This window comes from Geospiza fortis, unplaced genomic scaffold (genome assembly GCF_000277835.1).
Source record: "Geospiza fortis unplaced genomic scaffold, GeoFor_1.0 scaffold381, whole genome shotgun sequence".
NCBI lineage: Eukaryota > Metazoa > Chordata > Aves > Passeriformes > Thraupidae > Geospiza > Geospiza fortis.
Genome location: NW_005054348.1, coordinates 49,254 through 67,283, shown reverse-complemented (window position 1 = coordinate 67,283; position 18,030 = coordinate 49,254). Strand labels below are relative to the sequence as shown.

Below are 18,030 nucleotides of genomic sequence, written 5' to 3'. Positions count from 1 at the left end.
TCCTGAACTTGAAATACTAGAACAGGCTGCCTAGAGAAGGCATCAGGTCTCCATCCTTGGGGATATTCAGAACCTGGCAGGACGTCATACTGTGCAAGCTTCTCAAGCTGCCTCTGCTTTGTGTCAGTGTTCACCTAGACGGTCTCCAGGGGTCCCTTAAACCTCAGCTATTCTATTAATCATTGGTGCAGGTACTGCCACAAATTTAATCTCTTAGTGTCCAGAACAAAGTTTATTGCTGGACAAAAAAATATATTTGCAATATTTCCAACCTGTTGAAGTATTTAATATATAAGATCAGACAACTTTAGAGATGACCTTTGAAGAACATCCACAGAAGTGCTGACTAAATACTAGGATATATGACATCACAGACAGGTGACTTTGCATTATTTCCAGACTTCTTGAAGTATTAAGAGAAACTTTGAAGGGCTTTTGCTATATGACTCTTCAATCTCATATTCTTTCTACTTCACATCAGTATTTTCAGCCTTTTCACGTGGGAGGATGTTCAACAATTTCAGAAAAAAGTGTCCAAACTCAAATTTCTGGTTTCAGGTTCCTGATGGAGTAGGCATAATGATTTGAAACAGCTCTATCCTTCTTCTGCTAATCCTCCAAAAGCATTCAAGCGAGAATGCAGGTGCAGCATATCTTATACTTCGGCATTATCTGAATGATTAGAATGTAATTTTCCACTGTTGTCTTCAAGTTCTGTGGTGGAGAAAGTTAAAAAATTAGTGTAATTTTTTCTTAAATGAAAAAAGGTAGATACACTTTTTTTTAACTCTTGGGCAAAATAATGTTTTGGATCTCTCTTGGAAATTGCTATGATTGGCAAAAAAAGTGTCAGAAGGAGAAATTTTCTTTTCACTTTTATTCCTTTCCATGCCATTCCATTTTTCAGTACTACTGTTTGGAAAAAAAAATTCCCATAGCTTGGAGCACTGAAAAAAATTGAGGCTCAGTTTCTGTTGATTGGAATATTGAAGAAAAGACTTCACAGTGTGCCACAGAGTTCTTCAAGAAGCTAGGCAGTTTATAGGTACTCTTTTTTTGCTTATTAGGATAAAAATGAAATTAATTTTACTTCAAAGAATTATGCAGTAGTTCTCATGCATTATATGTATGATAGTTCCATTATAAATATGGGGTTTTTTCTAAGTGGTTTTTCAAATACCAAAAAAACATTCAATTGCAGTAAACAACACAAAACCTTTTTCATTTATTTAAGAAAATATATTATTTAAATACATATTTAAAGATCAGATCACATTCAAATGTAACCTAACAAATTTGTGAAGAGAAATATAACTCTCCTCTGGAGTCCTTCAATTCAAACTCTTTGTAAATGAGTAAAGAGGAATTGGGAATGAAGATCATTGTCTCAGTGCATCATTGAATGAGTCAATACTTTGCAGACTGCTAGTGGTCAATATTATTATTTTCAAGATATTCTATTCTCCAGCAGATCTATTTATAGTTAAACTTTGTGGACTTTATACTTTGTGGACTCCTATAGTTTTACTGTAAACAGATGCTAGAAGGAAAAGAAAAATCCATGAATTTGGTTTGTTACGAAGGAATATTTATCTCTGTTGTTTGACTAGTCACAACCATTTTTTTTTCCTTTATTTCAGAGAGCACAATCAGATGAACTAGAAAAAATAGAAAAGCATAGCAAGGCATCCAAGGAAAAAGAAAATGCCAAGTCTTTGGATAAGCCAGAACAGTAAGAACATATTTGTGATAGAGCAGTTTTGCTCACTTCTGAAAACTTTCACTTCTGTAGTAAAATATGTATTAAAAAAACCCCAAGCCTGTACCTACTGACAGTGACTCAATTTTTTTAATCACTTCTCCAGGTTCCTCTATGAACTCTCACTGATTCCCAACTTTTCAGAACGTGTGTTTTGCATCCTGTTCCAATCAACATTTTCAGAAAGCATTGGTTCAATCCGTCGCAAACTTGAATTGTTACAGAAACTGTGCGAGGTAGGTTGTACTCTGTGAAAAAATAGAGTTAAATTTCTGATTTTTAATCTTGTTAAGCTTTACTCATATTTCAAAAGTTCGCACTTTATTTACTTAGGTATTTCAAATATTTAAAATCTGAAGGATAGCAGTACATTCCATGATTGTACTTTAACATCGAAGTGAATTTTAAGATTAGCTTTTGCTACTAAATTATATAATGCTTTTGCCATCAGTGTGTATCAGTCTCTGGAAAACAGTGCACCCTCTCCTTTTGTTAAAGCAAAATCTTCTCTCTTCATAGTCACCATCATCACTCTTTTTTAAAGCAATGCCAGTTCAGCTAACCTTGTGTTGGCTGAGAAATGTGCAACTTAGTAATATCTCTGATATCTAGCAGTGTTGTATCTAGTCAGAAGAGATCACCAGAATTTTGCACTCCCATGAAAAACAAATACATAGCTTTAAAATGCAGTTTTCATCAGTATTTTAATAACTTAAAAGCATTTACACTGTTTTATGTTTTACTATGTATTATCTTTTATTTAATGTTTTTAATTGTTCAATCTCAGTGTTTTATTAACTTGTTGATGAATTTTAACATATGTCATTCACAATGTCAGTATCAGCTAAGGATTACTGTTTTGTTTTTCTTAACAGGTCATGTCTGCTAATACTGTACAGATTTTCTGTTATTTTTTCTAAGTATGCATTTTGGAGATAACATTCTCCATTCATATAAAATTACATATTAACATTGTTCTACTTCTGCATGTTGCAGTAGAAGGTAACTTCCTTTATCTGAGTCTTTATACAAGTATTATTTCTAAACACAACGTCAACAAATCTGATCATTAACCATAAATATTAATGGGACTTTGAAGAGATTTTTTTTCTCTGTATTTTAGACATTGAAGAATGAATCAGGAGTTATGCGGGTTCTGGGTTTGGTTCTTGCCTTTGGAAATTACATGAATGGTGGAAACAGGACACGAGGACAGGCTGATGGGTTTGGACTAGATATTCTGCCAAAACTGAAAGATGTCAAGAGCAGTGTAAGTTGATTCAAGACTTCTGAAGGCCTGAGAAGGTTAAAATCTCTGAAAATTACTTTGTTTATGAGTGAATGGTGTGAAGCTTATGAAGGCATGTAGAAGGGACTTCTTTTGCTACTATGCTTACCTGATCACACTTCTAGAGTTGGATGCATTTCTGTAGAATTCTAAAAATTAACCATCTGTTTTCACTACTGTACAAACAAAAATATTTAAAATTATGTTTTAGTTCTTAGTCTGATGTAAATTTGATTTTCAGTACACTTCATCGTTTCAGCTTTTCTTGTAATTAGAAGCAATTCTATGATCTTACTGTTAAAAATTTATTACAGAGGTGGAAGGAGTCCCATGCTGATTCAAAATATTTGTGAGAGGAAAAATGTCACTCCTGAAAATGATTGAATAGGCATCCAGAGCATTCGGGATAACCCAAAATTCATTCTTTATGTACACCATGATTACAGAGTTAGTATTTGACACTGGAACATGCAGCCACCTGAGTAAAGGACTTCTTGATTCAAGATTTGTCTAGTGTAGTCATCTCAGTAAAGACAATGATAAGTAGTGTTTTTCCTTGCTCAGTGCTAAACTGTAATTTGTGTGTTACCAGCACTTTTTGTCTTCGGTTAATCGTTTTGGGTTGCATTCAAATACCTGCTTTGTTTGCAAGGAAACAATCTTAGAGTTTCTATGGCTAATGAAAAACCTTATCTGAATGTGACAGATTATAGCAATAACTCTTGAGCCTTAAAATTTGTTGCTGCATCTGTCTGGCGAGTCACTGTCAAGATCTTCAATTCTGCAAATGGCAGAAAAAGTGTTGTTTTCCATTCTTGGTCCCTCACTAAATATACATATTTTAGCTGTTGGATTAGGTGATGTGAGCAGAGCTTTAACTCTGAGTTGAGAGAGCATGTCAGCCATTTGCCTTTTTAAATGGGTAGAGGAATTTCTTTCTTGCATGCTGGTTTCTTTGGTAAACCAAGGGAGCAGTGATGTGCATGACACTTCAGAGCAGCTTACTCTAGCTGCACCTTCAAATTGACTCTAAATCCAATACATCACCAGTTTTAGAGCTCTGATCAGTAGGAAATTTAGGCACACTAAATTTAGTTTGGTAACTCAAGACTTCAGTACATAATTTGCTGGAAATATTATGACTATTAAGCTTTCACTTGCAAGATATATTTTCAGTTCATTTGCAACTGATCAGTCAGGAAAGTTATTAAAAAATCCTTTTCAGAAAATATCTGAAAATTTAATTGTGTCAGAAATCCTCTTCAAATGGAAGATTTTTTTGCTGAAGTTTCATTAGAGAGCTTACAGAGAAGAAGCAATTAAAAAGCTCCCTCAACCCCCAATGCTCCCTCCAGCCCCCCAAATTCCATTTTTTAAAAAACTTTCTTTGTATAATTTAACTATGCTTTGGTTATGGTTGTAGTGTTGCAAAAGAACTTGTATATACATGAACCCAGAAACAATTTCTCTTTTCCTTCTTGGGAAATTTCAGAATGTAAGGGTTTGATTTGCAGTGAGGTAGAATTAAAAATATGAGGAGTGTGTTACACGAGTGTTTTCTCTTTCTTCATTTTATTTAATGATTAAATGGAACTTCAGGGTGTGGTTTGTTTTTGTAATTAGAAGCAATACTATGCTTCTAATTGGTTTGGGTGGTTTTTTTGTATGTTTCAATTTTTGGTTTGTTTTTTTTTTTTTTTTTTTAATGAAGGGACCAAACCAACAAAGTATTTTTTACACACTAAATATTTCATTTATCTGAATTATCTTTTCTGATTTTTTTTTCTGTGAGTTTCACTAACACAGCAAACTCTATCCTCTTCTATACAGGACAACAGCAGAAGTCTTCTATCGTACATTGTCTCATATTATTTGCGTAATTTTGATGAGGTGAGTGAAAATTAAAATTAACTCTGTTAAATTCAGACTAAGCAGCCCAACTTACTAAATTTTCTCTTCTTTTAGTGAGATACAGAAATATGCATAAATATTCCCTGTGATTTCAGCTATATATTTTAGTATACAATAAAAGTAATGAGCACTAGGTAAACGTTCATTTGTTTATTCATCAGGATGCTGGAAGAGAACAATGCATCTTTCCTCTTCCGGATCCACAAGATCTCTTCCAGGCTTCACAACTGAAGTTTGATGATTTTCAAAAAGATCTCCGCAAAATGAAGAAAGATTTGCGAGGTACTGAACCTAGATTAAATGCTAATGTTATGTTACTATTATATCTCTTCTATTCTTGTTTGTATCATTTTGAGAAATTAGATGATATTGTAAAAATAGTTGTGTATTTTTAACTTTTCAGTTAGTAGTTTGCTTTTTTAATTTGCTTTTCTATGACCATTTATGCCATAATCCATAATTTTGTGTAGATAACCTGTAGGAGGTTTTTAAATTAAACAGCGTCAAAACAGTTAAATCTTCTGTTTCAAAACCAAACCAAAAAACTAATTTAGTTTTCCTTTTGTGTAAGCTGATTTCAAATCTTTGACCATAAAAAGCACTGCAATTTGTTGAACCATGTCCATGTTTAAAAACAAAAGGTTTATAACCAGGTCTAAATACTGTCTAGCAGATAAAGTAATATGTATGCCATTGTTAAAGACACTTGAAATATCTGGACTTTACTGAACAGTAATATGCAAAGGAAATATTTTTTCTCCTCTTATGAAATGTTTTCTTTAAGTGAATTCAGCAAGCTTAAGATATATTTACTAAAATTTAATGAGGAATATTTATCAAATATTTCTTATTAACATGGGGATCTAAATAGTGAATTTGTTAAGGAAGAGTAGTTTGCACAAATGATCCATGATCTTCAATATTATTGCAAAAAATCTCTGCTAAACTGGTCAGTTATGTTACTGTGCTAAATCTTTGAGGGAGAGATACAAATCGAGGAGTGATATTACTGTTACCTTGCTGCTTTTAAATGCCATGCCTGTAGAGACCTAGGAATGGTTTGGTAATCCATTAATCCCTGGGTGACCTAGAATGGGAGGTTTTCTATTACAACAAAAATATAACATGGTTACCAAAAGAAATCTGACCTTCTCTTCTTGCTCCTATCAAACTTTCTGTTTGGATATTTGAAAAATTATTTTGAATATTTTGAGTATTTAAAATATGTAATATTTTTAGTATTTGAAGTTGTATCAAAGTCATTCAGGGTGACACTGAGTAGTATCATCCATTTACTGCTCCTGAACAACCTAGAGGGCAAAAGTCTCAGAATTCAGTCATGAAAACGTGTTTCTATACTTCTTGCAACTTCCAGATAATCTCAGAGCTGACATCTAAGCTTGCACATGTAGAAGATACTTAGGTCTTATTTCAAAAAGATCCTTGAATTCAGGTGCATGTTAACAAATATACATTTCCTCACAAATTCCTCACAAATTCACCAAAAATGGCTTTTGATACGTGAATAGTTGGCTATTTTCACATCAAAGTTGAAATTTGCACACAGATATAAATCTCTTGTAGAATAAATCCACACTGTGTAGTGATCAAAGCAGAGGTTCTGTAAAAATGGAAATTACACGCTTCAATCTGACTTCAGATTGCAGTTGAATTCTTTCTGTGCTTTCAATCCAACCCTTAGGCTCAGGACTCTGTTGTCAGTCTATTTTGTAGTTAATGAAACTGAAGAATAACTACAAAGCACCCTTGCTCTTTCCCTATTGCATTTGGTAAAAACGTTTTTGGGGACAGTACCAGCAGCTTCATCTTATCCCGAATATGAAGTGACAGTTTCAACACCAGACTGAAATATCAGTGATGACTTCTTAATAGTCTCCAGATATGCAAAATACTTTGTGTTGGCTTTCTTTTTCAAAGAAAAGCGACAAGATAAATTAAAAACCATTTGTGTTAAAATATTCTATGACCACAAGAGCAGTAGTAGTAAAATTTAGTAATAAACTAAAAATTCTGTGTATTCTGATAGCTTAATTATTGAGATGATTTCAGTGAGATAGAATAGCCTGTCTCAATGACAATAATTTCTAAATAGAGTACAAGTTTTAACAGAATGTATAAAATCACTTCAAAGGGTTTTTTTTCCTCTTCATATACTTTAAGTACACTACCAGATTTACTAATGAACATGTGGAATCTTATGAGTTACTGGAGCTAGTAAGGGCCTTATCAAATGTCTGAACAGGAAGAGGGTTGTATGATGCTGAGAAAATGCTGACAAAATTCCGAATATGAACTTATTCTTTTGAAGTCAGTGAGAGTAAGTGAGTATTGATTATCCCTGGGAAACACTGACTTTAGAGGCATAGAAATAAGTGCCCAGAATACATTAGAATTTTATACTGTGATATGGACTGTAACCTTGGACTTATATTCATCAGGAATTACATGGCAGATTTTGTGAGTGGATTTTACCATTTGGTGAGGGTGGGTGTTTGATTAGTTCTTTGTCACTGAGAAACTGAAACTTGTAGATAATAGTGATGCAGGCAGTATCAAGAGTCTAATGTTAGTCTCAAATACGCTGAAAATCATGCAGTGAGATCATGCTTATTACAGTGTGGGAAGGAGGTATTGATTCACCCAGGAAAAAAGTCTTCTGCAGATATTTTATTGCTGTCTTAAAAAACTTTCCATGATGATCATTCAAAGGTAAATTTCATTCCAGAAAGATCCTGTCATAAAATTAAAATAAACTCAACAAAATACCCACAAAGTAGAGGACAGTTATTATTAAAAAAAAAAGGTTTCATAGCTGTAACAATAGCAGTTCATTTTAGTACTGCTGTTGTTTTTCCATCTAAAGATGTCAGTAGTACACACAGAGATATGCAGATATAAATAATCTTCATGATTCTGTAAAATAATTTTGTTAATGTGTTCTTTTGCAGTTTGGAGTTTGGGTTTATGTTTGTATTAGAGTTATTATGCTGACTGCTTAAAAAGAAAAAGGACTTGTTCAAACTTCTATGCTTTCTTCCCTTTTGACTAAAGGCTATTGTCTGTTTTCAAGTGTGTATGAACTCTGTGAACTGCCTTGGCAGTTTGTAAAATTTTGGAGAAGAAAATCTCCTCTAGTATTTCAGATTAAAAGTGCAAGTCCCAAGGAGTTTTAGAAGCATGCCATGTGCCTGTTCCAAGATTAATAAGAGAGAAATTTGGGTTTTTTAAATAATACAGATCCAAAGGATAACAATTATATACCAGATTTTTTTTGTAAGACAGAAGACCAAAGAACAAGTAGATCCTCTTACTAACAAATCAAGTGAGTTTGGCTCCATCTGTTGCTCCTAGATTTCACAGCTCTCCAGGATTCCCACTTTAGCCTTTTTGACTTCAGTGACATATAGTTTGTTAAGCAACTTGATCTGCTTTTGATCTCTCCTGGCTGTCAGCAACGTTCCTTGATGCAGTCATGCCAAGCAATGACTTCTGTTCCTATGTCATTCCACAGAAGAAACTTTAGCACTTGCCACATGACTTAAATCAACTCACCATGTAAAGAAAATTGGGCATCCAGGATCACAGGAGTAGTGTGTGACACTCACTGATTAGGACTTCTGTTATATAACTAGTAATATCAGTATGTTTTTCTAGACACTTCAGAGTGCTCCAGGTAGAGCAGAAAGATGTAGAAAACGTGTATTAAAACAATCAATATTCTAACCCTCTTTGCTCTGACACTCTCTTAAGGTTAAATTTTGGTTTAGGAGATTGTTGGATTTGTGGCCCAAATCCAGAGTGGATGTGGATGAAATTCTTCCAGAAGTATTTGGTTTAGGAAAGAACTAGAACACTAAAATGGCATTGTGATTTATAGAATTATAGCAAGTTAAAAATGTTTAGAAGATATTCTTTGGCTACACATTAGCATTCTAGCCTTACAACATTAAGTTTATTCTTGCTAATCAGAAACTAATTCATCACTTGTCACTTATTGCAAAACTTTCACTGAAGCTCAGCTAAAAGGGAATTAGAAACAATGTCAGGCTGAAAGTAAATCTGACTAGAAGAAGAGATTAATAGTACAATGAAATGCAGATTGCTATGAAATTGAGTTGAATTCAGTACTTGTTTTATATGTCATAATGTCATATTTAATATATTTGATTGGAAACTGACTACAAGCAATAATTATCATAATTAAACATTATTTTTGTAGTGATGCTTTCTTTTCCTATTCTGAGTGTTTACAACTCATTGAAAATTCTCCATCCAAAAGAAGCTAGGCTGTGTGGCCCAGTACATCTCCCTGATTTGGAATAAATGTGACTGAGAGTGTTTATAAAGTGTTAAGCATTTGCAGAACACTTTGTATTTTAAAAGTACGTTCCAAGAACAGCCCTGGAGTATCTTGGAAAAATACATGTTCCCTATTTTTTTCAGTGCTTCTTACAGTCACCTAAAGTTATCTATTCAGTTTGGACCTGCTAGTTGTAGAGCTGTTATGTGCTCTTGTGTTTAACACCTGCTGTGTGAATAAGAGCATTGCAAGTACCATCTTGTGCAATAAGGCTTTCAAAGGTTGTATTTGGGATGGTGTCAATGTGCAATTGAGAGAGTTCAGACAGCAATAGGCTTGCTAGTCACTCCTCTTGCCTCAGTAAAGGTTATCCTCAATACCTAGAAAGAGTTCCCAACCCCTGAGAGTTCAGTCGAGCTGTAGTTTGAGATAGAATTTTCCTCTTCATGGTCAAATCTGTGTCTGAGGTGCAGGGATTGCTTTGCAAAATAAGATTGCATCCGCTACTAGTTCTTTAATAAGTAATATTAATGCTTTCAGACTAAAGTTTAAAAGAAATTGCAGCATTCTATTTGCCCTTCTCTCGCACACACGCACATGTATCCTGGTATCTTTCCATATTCTCAGGACTGTGTTCCATCATAATTCTGATTATGGATCTAAGACTCTAGCAACATTCCAATGCCACTTCTTGATCAGAAGTAAGAGTGGTATTAATTGCAAATTCAATTAACAAACTTGAGCAGCCTTAATCTATTCAGGGCCCCACTTCAGGTGGAAGAAAGGGAAGGGATTGTTCTTCTAAATTTGACCGTCCTCTCCTAAAGGAGGAGAGGGACAATCTAAGGATTGATAGATTTTTCAGTTAAGGAAAGGCCTTGAGCCTAATCTGGTGATTTGTCTTTTAAAAAACTAAAGTTTGGTGAAATAAAGAATATCCTAAGAGGTTTCCCAAAAAGATTTTTGAATGTGCTTGTACACTGGTATTTCAAGTTTCAAGAGAAGGCGGAGCTGCACTAGAGAGAATTGAAATGAGAAAAAAATTGTATTCTTTAGAGTTTGAATTCATTGCATCATCAAAAGCATTCAGAATTTGAAATGTTTGTGGCTTTGTCATTCTCTATTAGTAGTTTTGCTACCAATGTGAAGAAATAAATCCCTTATTTTTCGTCTGTGATCCATAGACCCATATTCTGGTGAAAAAATTCCTTCAGTCTTTTATAAAAAAATGCCAAATCACTCAAGATAATTAATAGCAAAATAATATAGCAACAGTAGTGGTTAGGGTCAGTCCTCCAGGTATCTCTATCACTTACCTTTACAGAAACAGGTATTATTTTAACAAAATTAAATCTTTACATTTGCCTACTCATTAACAACTGTACATCCACAAATTCTATCTGTTTGTTCTATTATCACTGAAGGGGTTAATTGCTGCAGCTATGCTGCATGCAGATTCCTAAACCTAAACCAGATGTAAACTAAAGCCAGGCTTTCAGTCAATCTGTGAGTCATATTTAACTGTCCTTAAAACTCCAAACAAGGAGCTGTCTATGGAAGCCCTTGAAGACTCAGCAGTTCTTAGTGTAAGTCATTACAATTCCAAAAAAAATAAATACAAGAAAATTAAGAGCTCTTTCTGTATTTGTGGCTGGGTTCATCAGAGTGTGTCTTTTGATGAGGCCAGTGTTGTTTCCTTTAGATAAAGTCTGAACTTTCTTTTAAAGTCACAGGTTGTGGTTGTAAGGAATCCAGAAAGCACTAAGGAAGTTGAGAAAGTAGTGATAAAGTTGTTCTATAGTTTTCAGACAAGTAGGACACAGGCATATCTCCTGTGGAAGTCTGAGTACTCAGAAAATTAAGGACATAATTTCAAAACTTCCATAGAAGCTTAAATACAAATAGTCGAGCAAGTCTTAATTAAAGGTGTGCTCTCAAATATCTTAAACTATCTTGAAAATCCACCTGACTTCTAGAAGACTTTCATAGATAAGTATGCAGTTTCTGAATTAGTAACAAAAACAGCTTAATGGACATGTTAATTACTCATCCAAGATAATTCATTATTGTGCTTGCTTGCTTTTTGGTTTGTTTGGTTTATTTTTGGATGGGTTGGGGATTTTTATTGTTGGGTTTGGGGTTTTTGTTTGTTTGCTTTCATTTTTCATTTAATTTTTTTTTTTGCTGCTGTTGCCCATTGTTATCCTTGCCAAAGAAAATGCAGTAAGGCTGAGGAGCAGCTGGTCATCTGCTCACCCATTTTGTTCAAATAGAAATCTTTTATGTTTAGAAGAGATTTAGCCCCTGCTTCCAGGGGCTAAAATTTAGCACCCAACAGAACCAGCTGGAAAATGTGCATTAGACAGATATTATGAATGTTGAAAACTTCTTTTTTCTCCTTTTCAGAAAGGTAAAATAACTATTTTTGATAATGAGACTGAGTGCATTTTACATCACTTACCAGAATTACTTACTGAAAATGTTAGTGCAAAGCACAGATTTTGTCACTTCCCTTTTCCATATAGATGTCTCTTAAATGATAGTGGCTGTTGTAAAACTTTATATGTTTTTACTAAATTGACCTGAAATAAAACAAAAATATAGGATGAGCAAGCTAACACAATAGCTTGAAAAAATGTAATTTATTGTATTTTAACACAGAAATAGAGAATGAGATGAATTCTTGAGATACTGGATACAGCTGAAATCACAATTTGTTTAAATCTCTAAACTGGTTTTGAGCACAGAATCTCACATAAATTTCCAGGTCAGGAGCATTTGAGACACATGTATATGTATGGGCAAAAAAAGTTGCCAGTTTGAATTGTCCACAAGAATCCGTTTTGATTCTTCTGTGAAAAATGGCATACAGTTCTCTGCAGCAGATGATCTTGACAGGAGATGAAATTAGATGTACTATCGGTCCTTACCACTGTTTATAGGGTTATAGGTTACATGTTGCTTATAGGCTAAAATTTATTTCGAGAGCTTGGAGAAAAGGTGTCTCTGCACTTGCCAACTTCTGTTTAGGATTTGAGATCTTTGGAAGATCTCAAGGGCATCATTTGGGACTAGAGGATACTGAAACCTTCACCTTGCTTTGAAGCAACAAAAAGTACCTTTATTCCTGTTTGGGCAATTCAGTCTTGTGACATCAGTTTCTACCTAGTGCTTGGCTTTTGTGAGTCTGCCTATATGAGTCTCTTTTGTGATGTCTTGAATTCATCTTTCAATTCCTTCAGTATAAGAAAAATTAAAATCTGCTGGAAGTAAATGCAGTTTTAAAAATATGCTAACTTTGCCTAAGTTTTTCAATTGTATACGCATCTGCTAAAATGAGAGAATAACTAAACGTGAGACTAGGGAATGTAAGACCAGATTTTGAGTCAGTTAAGAATAATCAGACAAGATTTTGCTTTAGACAAAACTTTACAAAGTCGTCACAGCAGATTCCCTTTGCCAATCTATTCCTTTGATATTTGGGATGTTTAGCTGAGCAGCTTCATGGTGATGTGTTTGAGTACGAAGCTAAGGATAAAAAATATTAAATTTAGAAGGCTATTTGTATTCTCACATACTTTTTTTCCCCCCATGTTTTTTCTCCATGTTGCTTAGAAGTTAATAAATACCCTTCTGACACAAGCATTTACTCAGTATCTTACTTCTTCATTTGGGAAGAAATACTGGGAACTGGTATTTTGTACTACTTTCATTAAGATCAACACTCTACGTTCTTCAGTTACAATGAGGAATAGCAATGGCTTATATGAATAGTGGGGCTTTATATTCTAGTGACAAATTATAGAAAACAATAAATGAGTGCTGTATCTGACAGGTTGTGCAGGGAGATTCAATTCCAGTCTTGGTGATCTGGAGAATGAAGAATCTTAGAAAGAGCTTACAGGCGTGTTAATTCTTTAATGAAGAAAGCAACTGATGAACTAGTTTGTTTTAAGCATCGTAATAATTATTACAATGGTAATAATGACTGGATTTTTTAATTTTTAAAGTGCGGATACAAAATGCAATATTTTACTCTCTCTACAGCAAGAGAAAGGGATTGTTTTCACTGTGTTTTCTTTTTGATTTTAAATTTTTTACACAGTGTTTGCAATTCAGGAATAAGGTAAAAAATGAACCTGAATGGTTATTCTTCTGAACATCATTGATTTTAGTCTTTTAACAGAGGGAGGGCTGTGAGCAGAAAGGAACAAAAATTACTCCACCAAAAACTGGACAAAGAAAGCTATCATTAAATGCACACCCTTTCCCACACCACACACATGTGCACAAACAAATCAACTATGGGAGAACTTCCAGTATCTGAACAGTTAAGTAAGAGACATTTCATTTTGACAATCACTATTACATGTTATGTTGAAGTGGCTATTTTTGGTGGGTATGAGTCTTCATAATACGCTTTTCTTACACTGGCTGTGAGATCAGGGCTTCAACTGCAGCCATTCAAGAGTATAATGCTGTGCTGCTCTGAAAAATATTTAGTCCATATTCTTGAAAAAGCTATGGAATTTTTGGTGATGTTAAATGTTATGGTAGGTCCTATCACCTCTTTCAGCTCTGACACTTATTTTTGTGTAAGAGAAAAGAATAATCCAAGTTCTATATATTGCCATCAGAACATCTCCCTTTGCAGAATAGCGCATGGGTCCTCTATTTTTCTTCTGTCATATGTTGTTAGAAAATCCATGCTCATTTGGATTCCCTCTCCTATTTCACATGTATTGACTAATATTTTTTTAAAAGCTACAGGCTTCTCATTTGTAATATTACTTCATAAGTAGATTACCTAAGTAGACATATTTATGTTTATCTTTCCCCTAAAAGCCTGCTGTTATTATTTCTATTTCTCTCGAAGCTTAAAAAAATTAAAATCTAATTGTTATTATCACCCTGATTTTACTGTACTTGTGTGGAGTTACCAGTTATTTAAGTCAGTCTGCTTTTCAGTATATGTGCATGTTAAATATTAGGATAGTGCTTTCTGCTATCTCAAAATATTTTTCAAACCTTTAACAAGTTTTCTCTCTTTAAAGACATAGTAATAATTCTTTTTTTCCTAAAGAAAACCTGGATGGTAAGCAAGTAAATGCATATTTTGGAATATGTGCACTTGAACTGGAAATTCTGAAACAGAATCAAGCAGGATTCATTTCTGTTGAGTGATGGGAGCTTATCACAGCCTAAAAAGATCTCCCTTATGGTAGAGATTGGAGTTGAACATTCATCTGAAGTAAAAGTCTCAGGTGTTCTCTTAACCCAAATTAATTTAGCTTGGATAGTTGGTGGAAATGTGATGGTACCACCTTACCCACAAATGATGTTTGTGTCAGGGCTGCTTTAGGCTCCAGATTCTCTGTCTTGGTTTTTTGTCCAGTAAGAAGCAAGCTGTTCTTGTTCAAGTTCTCTTGGGGAGTTCAAGCCATGAGTACTCTTACAATTTTTCACAGTCACTATTACCTGAGGGCAGGTATATCAATACAGTCTGGAATCTGAGTTTTTAATTTTGTTCCCATACAATTCTGCCCCTTAAATTTTTCTTTCTCCCTCAAAACCATTGAATACTTTTGTTAATTTTTGCTACCACTTATTTAAACTCATGCACTGGCCACAAATTATCTCCATATAAAAATATTTTACTGGGAACATGACTGTTCCTGACTCTGTTATCATAATGTTTGTACTTGCAGTGTGTTTGAGGCACATATTCCAGCAGTTTCACTGGATATGAATTAAAGTGTCTTTTCTTACAGTATGCAGATCCATGCTATGATGTGTCATCCTAAACTAATCTGTTACTCCAATTTCAGCATGTGAGACAGAAGCAGCAAAAGTTTATCAGCTATCACTAGAAGAGCACCTACAGCCCTTCAAAGACAACATGGAGCAATTCATTAGTCAAGGTAAATAATGAAACGTCGCTTAACCTTTTCATGACATTTCAAAGGAAAGTTATGGGAACAATGTTTATACATTGTGGGAAAGGGACTGTTTATTTTGGCATCATAGAAAGACATGGATTAGTTTGATCAGATGCCACACAGTTCTAACAGATTTGCGAAGTTGTTCTCTTGTACTGTAGGTGACTCACTCTCTTTTGCATGACAGCAAAGACAAATGCTATTGGCTTAAGTGTGTGATCTTCTAAGTTCAACATTCCAGTAGAAAACAAATTTACAGCCTTTGTTCCTTGAAAAATTACTGAAGCTGAATTTGTTTCATTAACTTCATTCCAATGAGATAATTCTTTTGTACGTGCCAAAAACATGGAATAAGCATAACAAAAGTAGTTAAAGGTTTTTCAGATACACTGCAAATCCATACGAAATATTTGGAAGTGTTTAATGAATAACACTGCAATAAAAAATATATTACAAATATTCAGGATCAACTGGCATCCTGAATATTAGAAAAACACCTTTAAAATGAATAGACTATGGTTTACTAGACCTTTCTTTGACAAGATTATAGGAAATATGGATAACTTTAGGTTTTCACTAATGAATGTGAGAGAATCTCTTGAAATTCTACTCTTCATTGACCAATTTGTTTTTTAATATAAGTCAGAATTCAATGCATCAGGGTTAAAATACCCTGATGAGTACACCAACATAATTTTAACATATTGCTGCTCATTCTGCTTTGATATTTCCTCTTATAATCGAAGACCTGTTGTCTCCTGAACAGGCATTATGTGGGAATTCTGTTTCTAGTGCTGATTGATCAATTCATTAACCTAGAGCTACCATATTGAGAAATAGTCATTAACTGAATGAGCTTTGTATTTGAGAGGCCTGTCAGATATGTCTTCCTGGTTAGAGTACCCAAGATGGTTATCTATCCAAATGTTATAAGTGGAATACCTATGGAATTACAGAACGGTTTGGGTTGGAAGGGACGGAACCAGGCTGCACATGTGCTGATCCGTGCTACGGGACTCTCAATTACAGGGAATAAATTGAACACACCCAATATTTTTAATCATCAAATATGAACTGATATTTTCTGAGACAAATGTCTACTAGCCAAGCCTGGCAAACAGGATGTTGTCTCCAGCAATAGTAGGTATTAATTTAAAACTAAATTCTGGTTATGTATGTATGGCATACAAATATTTCAGTAGTGGTATGATTGAAAATGTAGCAAGTGTTTTGCATTAGGTTTATATTATAGTTTTTATGTATAGATAGGGGACGTTCAAATCACAAGTTTGCAAGATATCACTGTTGGCATACTGTAAATCATGTAGTTTTAGCCTTATTAACAGACTAGGAAATCAAACATGGGGATTGTCCCTGGAAGTGTTCAGGGCCAGGTTATGGAGCTCTGAGCAACCTTGTCTAGTGAAAGGTGTCCCTGACTATGGCAAGGGGGTTGGAACTAGATGATCTTTAAGGTCCCTTCCAACCCAAACCATTCTATTATATGATTATGTTTCAGCAGAAGTAAAATTTATTCAGATTTTGTTTTTTCTTTTAAAAACCATATTTTTAAAAGTCTCTAACTTTATACTTATGCTTATTTTATGATTTCTGGCTATAATGTCCAGAATATAATTTTATACATGCTGTATAGTGATCTGGTTTTGCAAAGATATGCAATTTCCTATGTGATTACATGTCTGTACTTTAGGAGGATGAGGAAAAAGAAAAGAAAAAAGGATATCCATCACATCCATTTAGAGGTTTGCTGTGTTCCCATATTAATAGTGTATATTGTTGGGTGCTTGACAAAAGGAGAAACCCATAATGTCAGTAAAAATATCACTGTCTCATGTTGAGGAAAATAATTAGAAATGTGTATTGTGAACACAGTAAAGTGTGACTAAACAATTTCTACATTTTTTTAAACTGTAGGGCCTATTATGCAGAATTCTGTCCTAATGTAAGAAAGACAAAGGCTAACATATAGCAAGAAAGAATCCCTGGTTAAGTTCCAAAAATAAAGTAATTTAAATACCTTTCATTATGAAATCCTTTGTTTTTACTTCATGGGATTGAATTCCGACTTGAAAGAGGCCATGTTTAAAGCAGGATTTCTCTTTCCTGTTCAGTGTTTGACAAGCTTTTGATCTAGATATTTTTTCTAGGGGCTTTTGTTGTTTGTGTAGACATAATCGATGAGTCTTTTCAGCTAGACTGCACACATGATCATTTAGAAAAACAGAGGGACAATTCTTGGCACCTTTTGGGGATTATTGTTTATATAACATATGCTCTGGGCAAAGAAAAATCAAGCTTTACGTTTTTATCTTTTCAAGTTCCAGTTTCTCTAAAGTCAGAAAAAGTTTTAACTTATAATTCAGATGAAAAGCATTTTTCATAAGGTTGAATTATTTGGCATGTTTATATGATGCCTTTTCAGAGTAGATAACTTGTGTGCATAATGGGACCCAAAAGTTCAAAGGAGCTAGTTACTTACAGCATATTCACTTATACATGTTGCAAGCAGCTAAAATGGAAAATGGTTTTCCCATAGGCAAGAAAACTTGGATACCAAATTAAATATCCTTGGCAAGGGCTTAGAAAGGCAATGCTTTATAAGAATAGTAACTGCCACACACAGCTAGATAATTTGAGTTATGTTACTGCAACAAGTCTAGCTGATTGTTGCTAATGATGTATTAATAAAAAAATAGTTTTTTAATGTTAACACTTTATTAGATTCATCAGAGACAAAACAAATATAGAGATATATAAAAGGTTGTATATTTCTAGCTTGATTGTAAAGATG

General features: G+C 34.1%; 1 protein-coding gene across 1 annotated transcript in view; it reads left to right on the top strand.

Annotated features, from left to right (window-relative positions):
* The window catches only part of FMN2 (formin 2), a 154,356-nt gene that overhangs the window by 89,537 nt on the left and 46,789 nt on the right, over positions 1 to 18,030 (top strand). Inside the window, 6 exon segments of the mRNA XM_031058791.1 lie at positions 1,641 to 1,732; positions 1,866 to 1,995; positions 2,883 to 3,029; positions 4,878 to 4,937; positions 5,120 to 5,240; positions 15,108 to 15,200. Of these exon segments, the coding sequence (XP_030914651.1) occupies positions 1,641 to 1,732; positions 1,866 to 1,995; positions 2,883 to 3,029; positions 4,878 to 4,937; positions 5,120 to 5,240; positions 15,108 to 15,200 (643 nt within the window).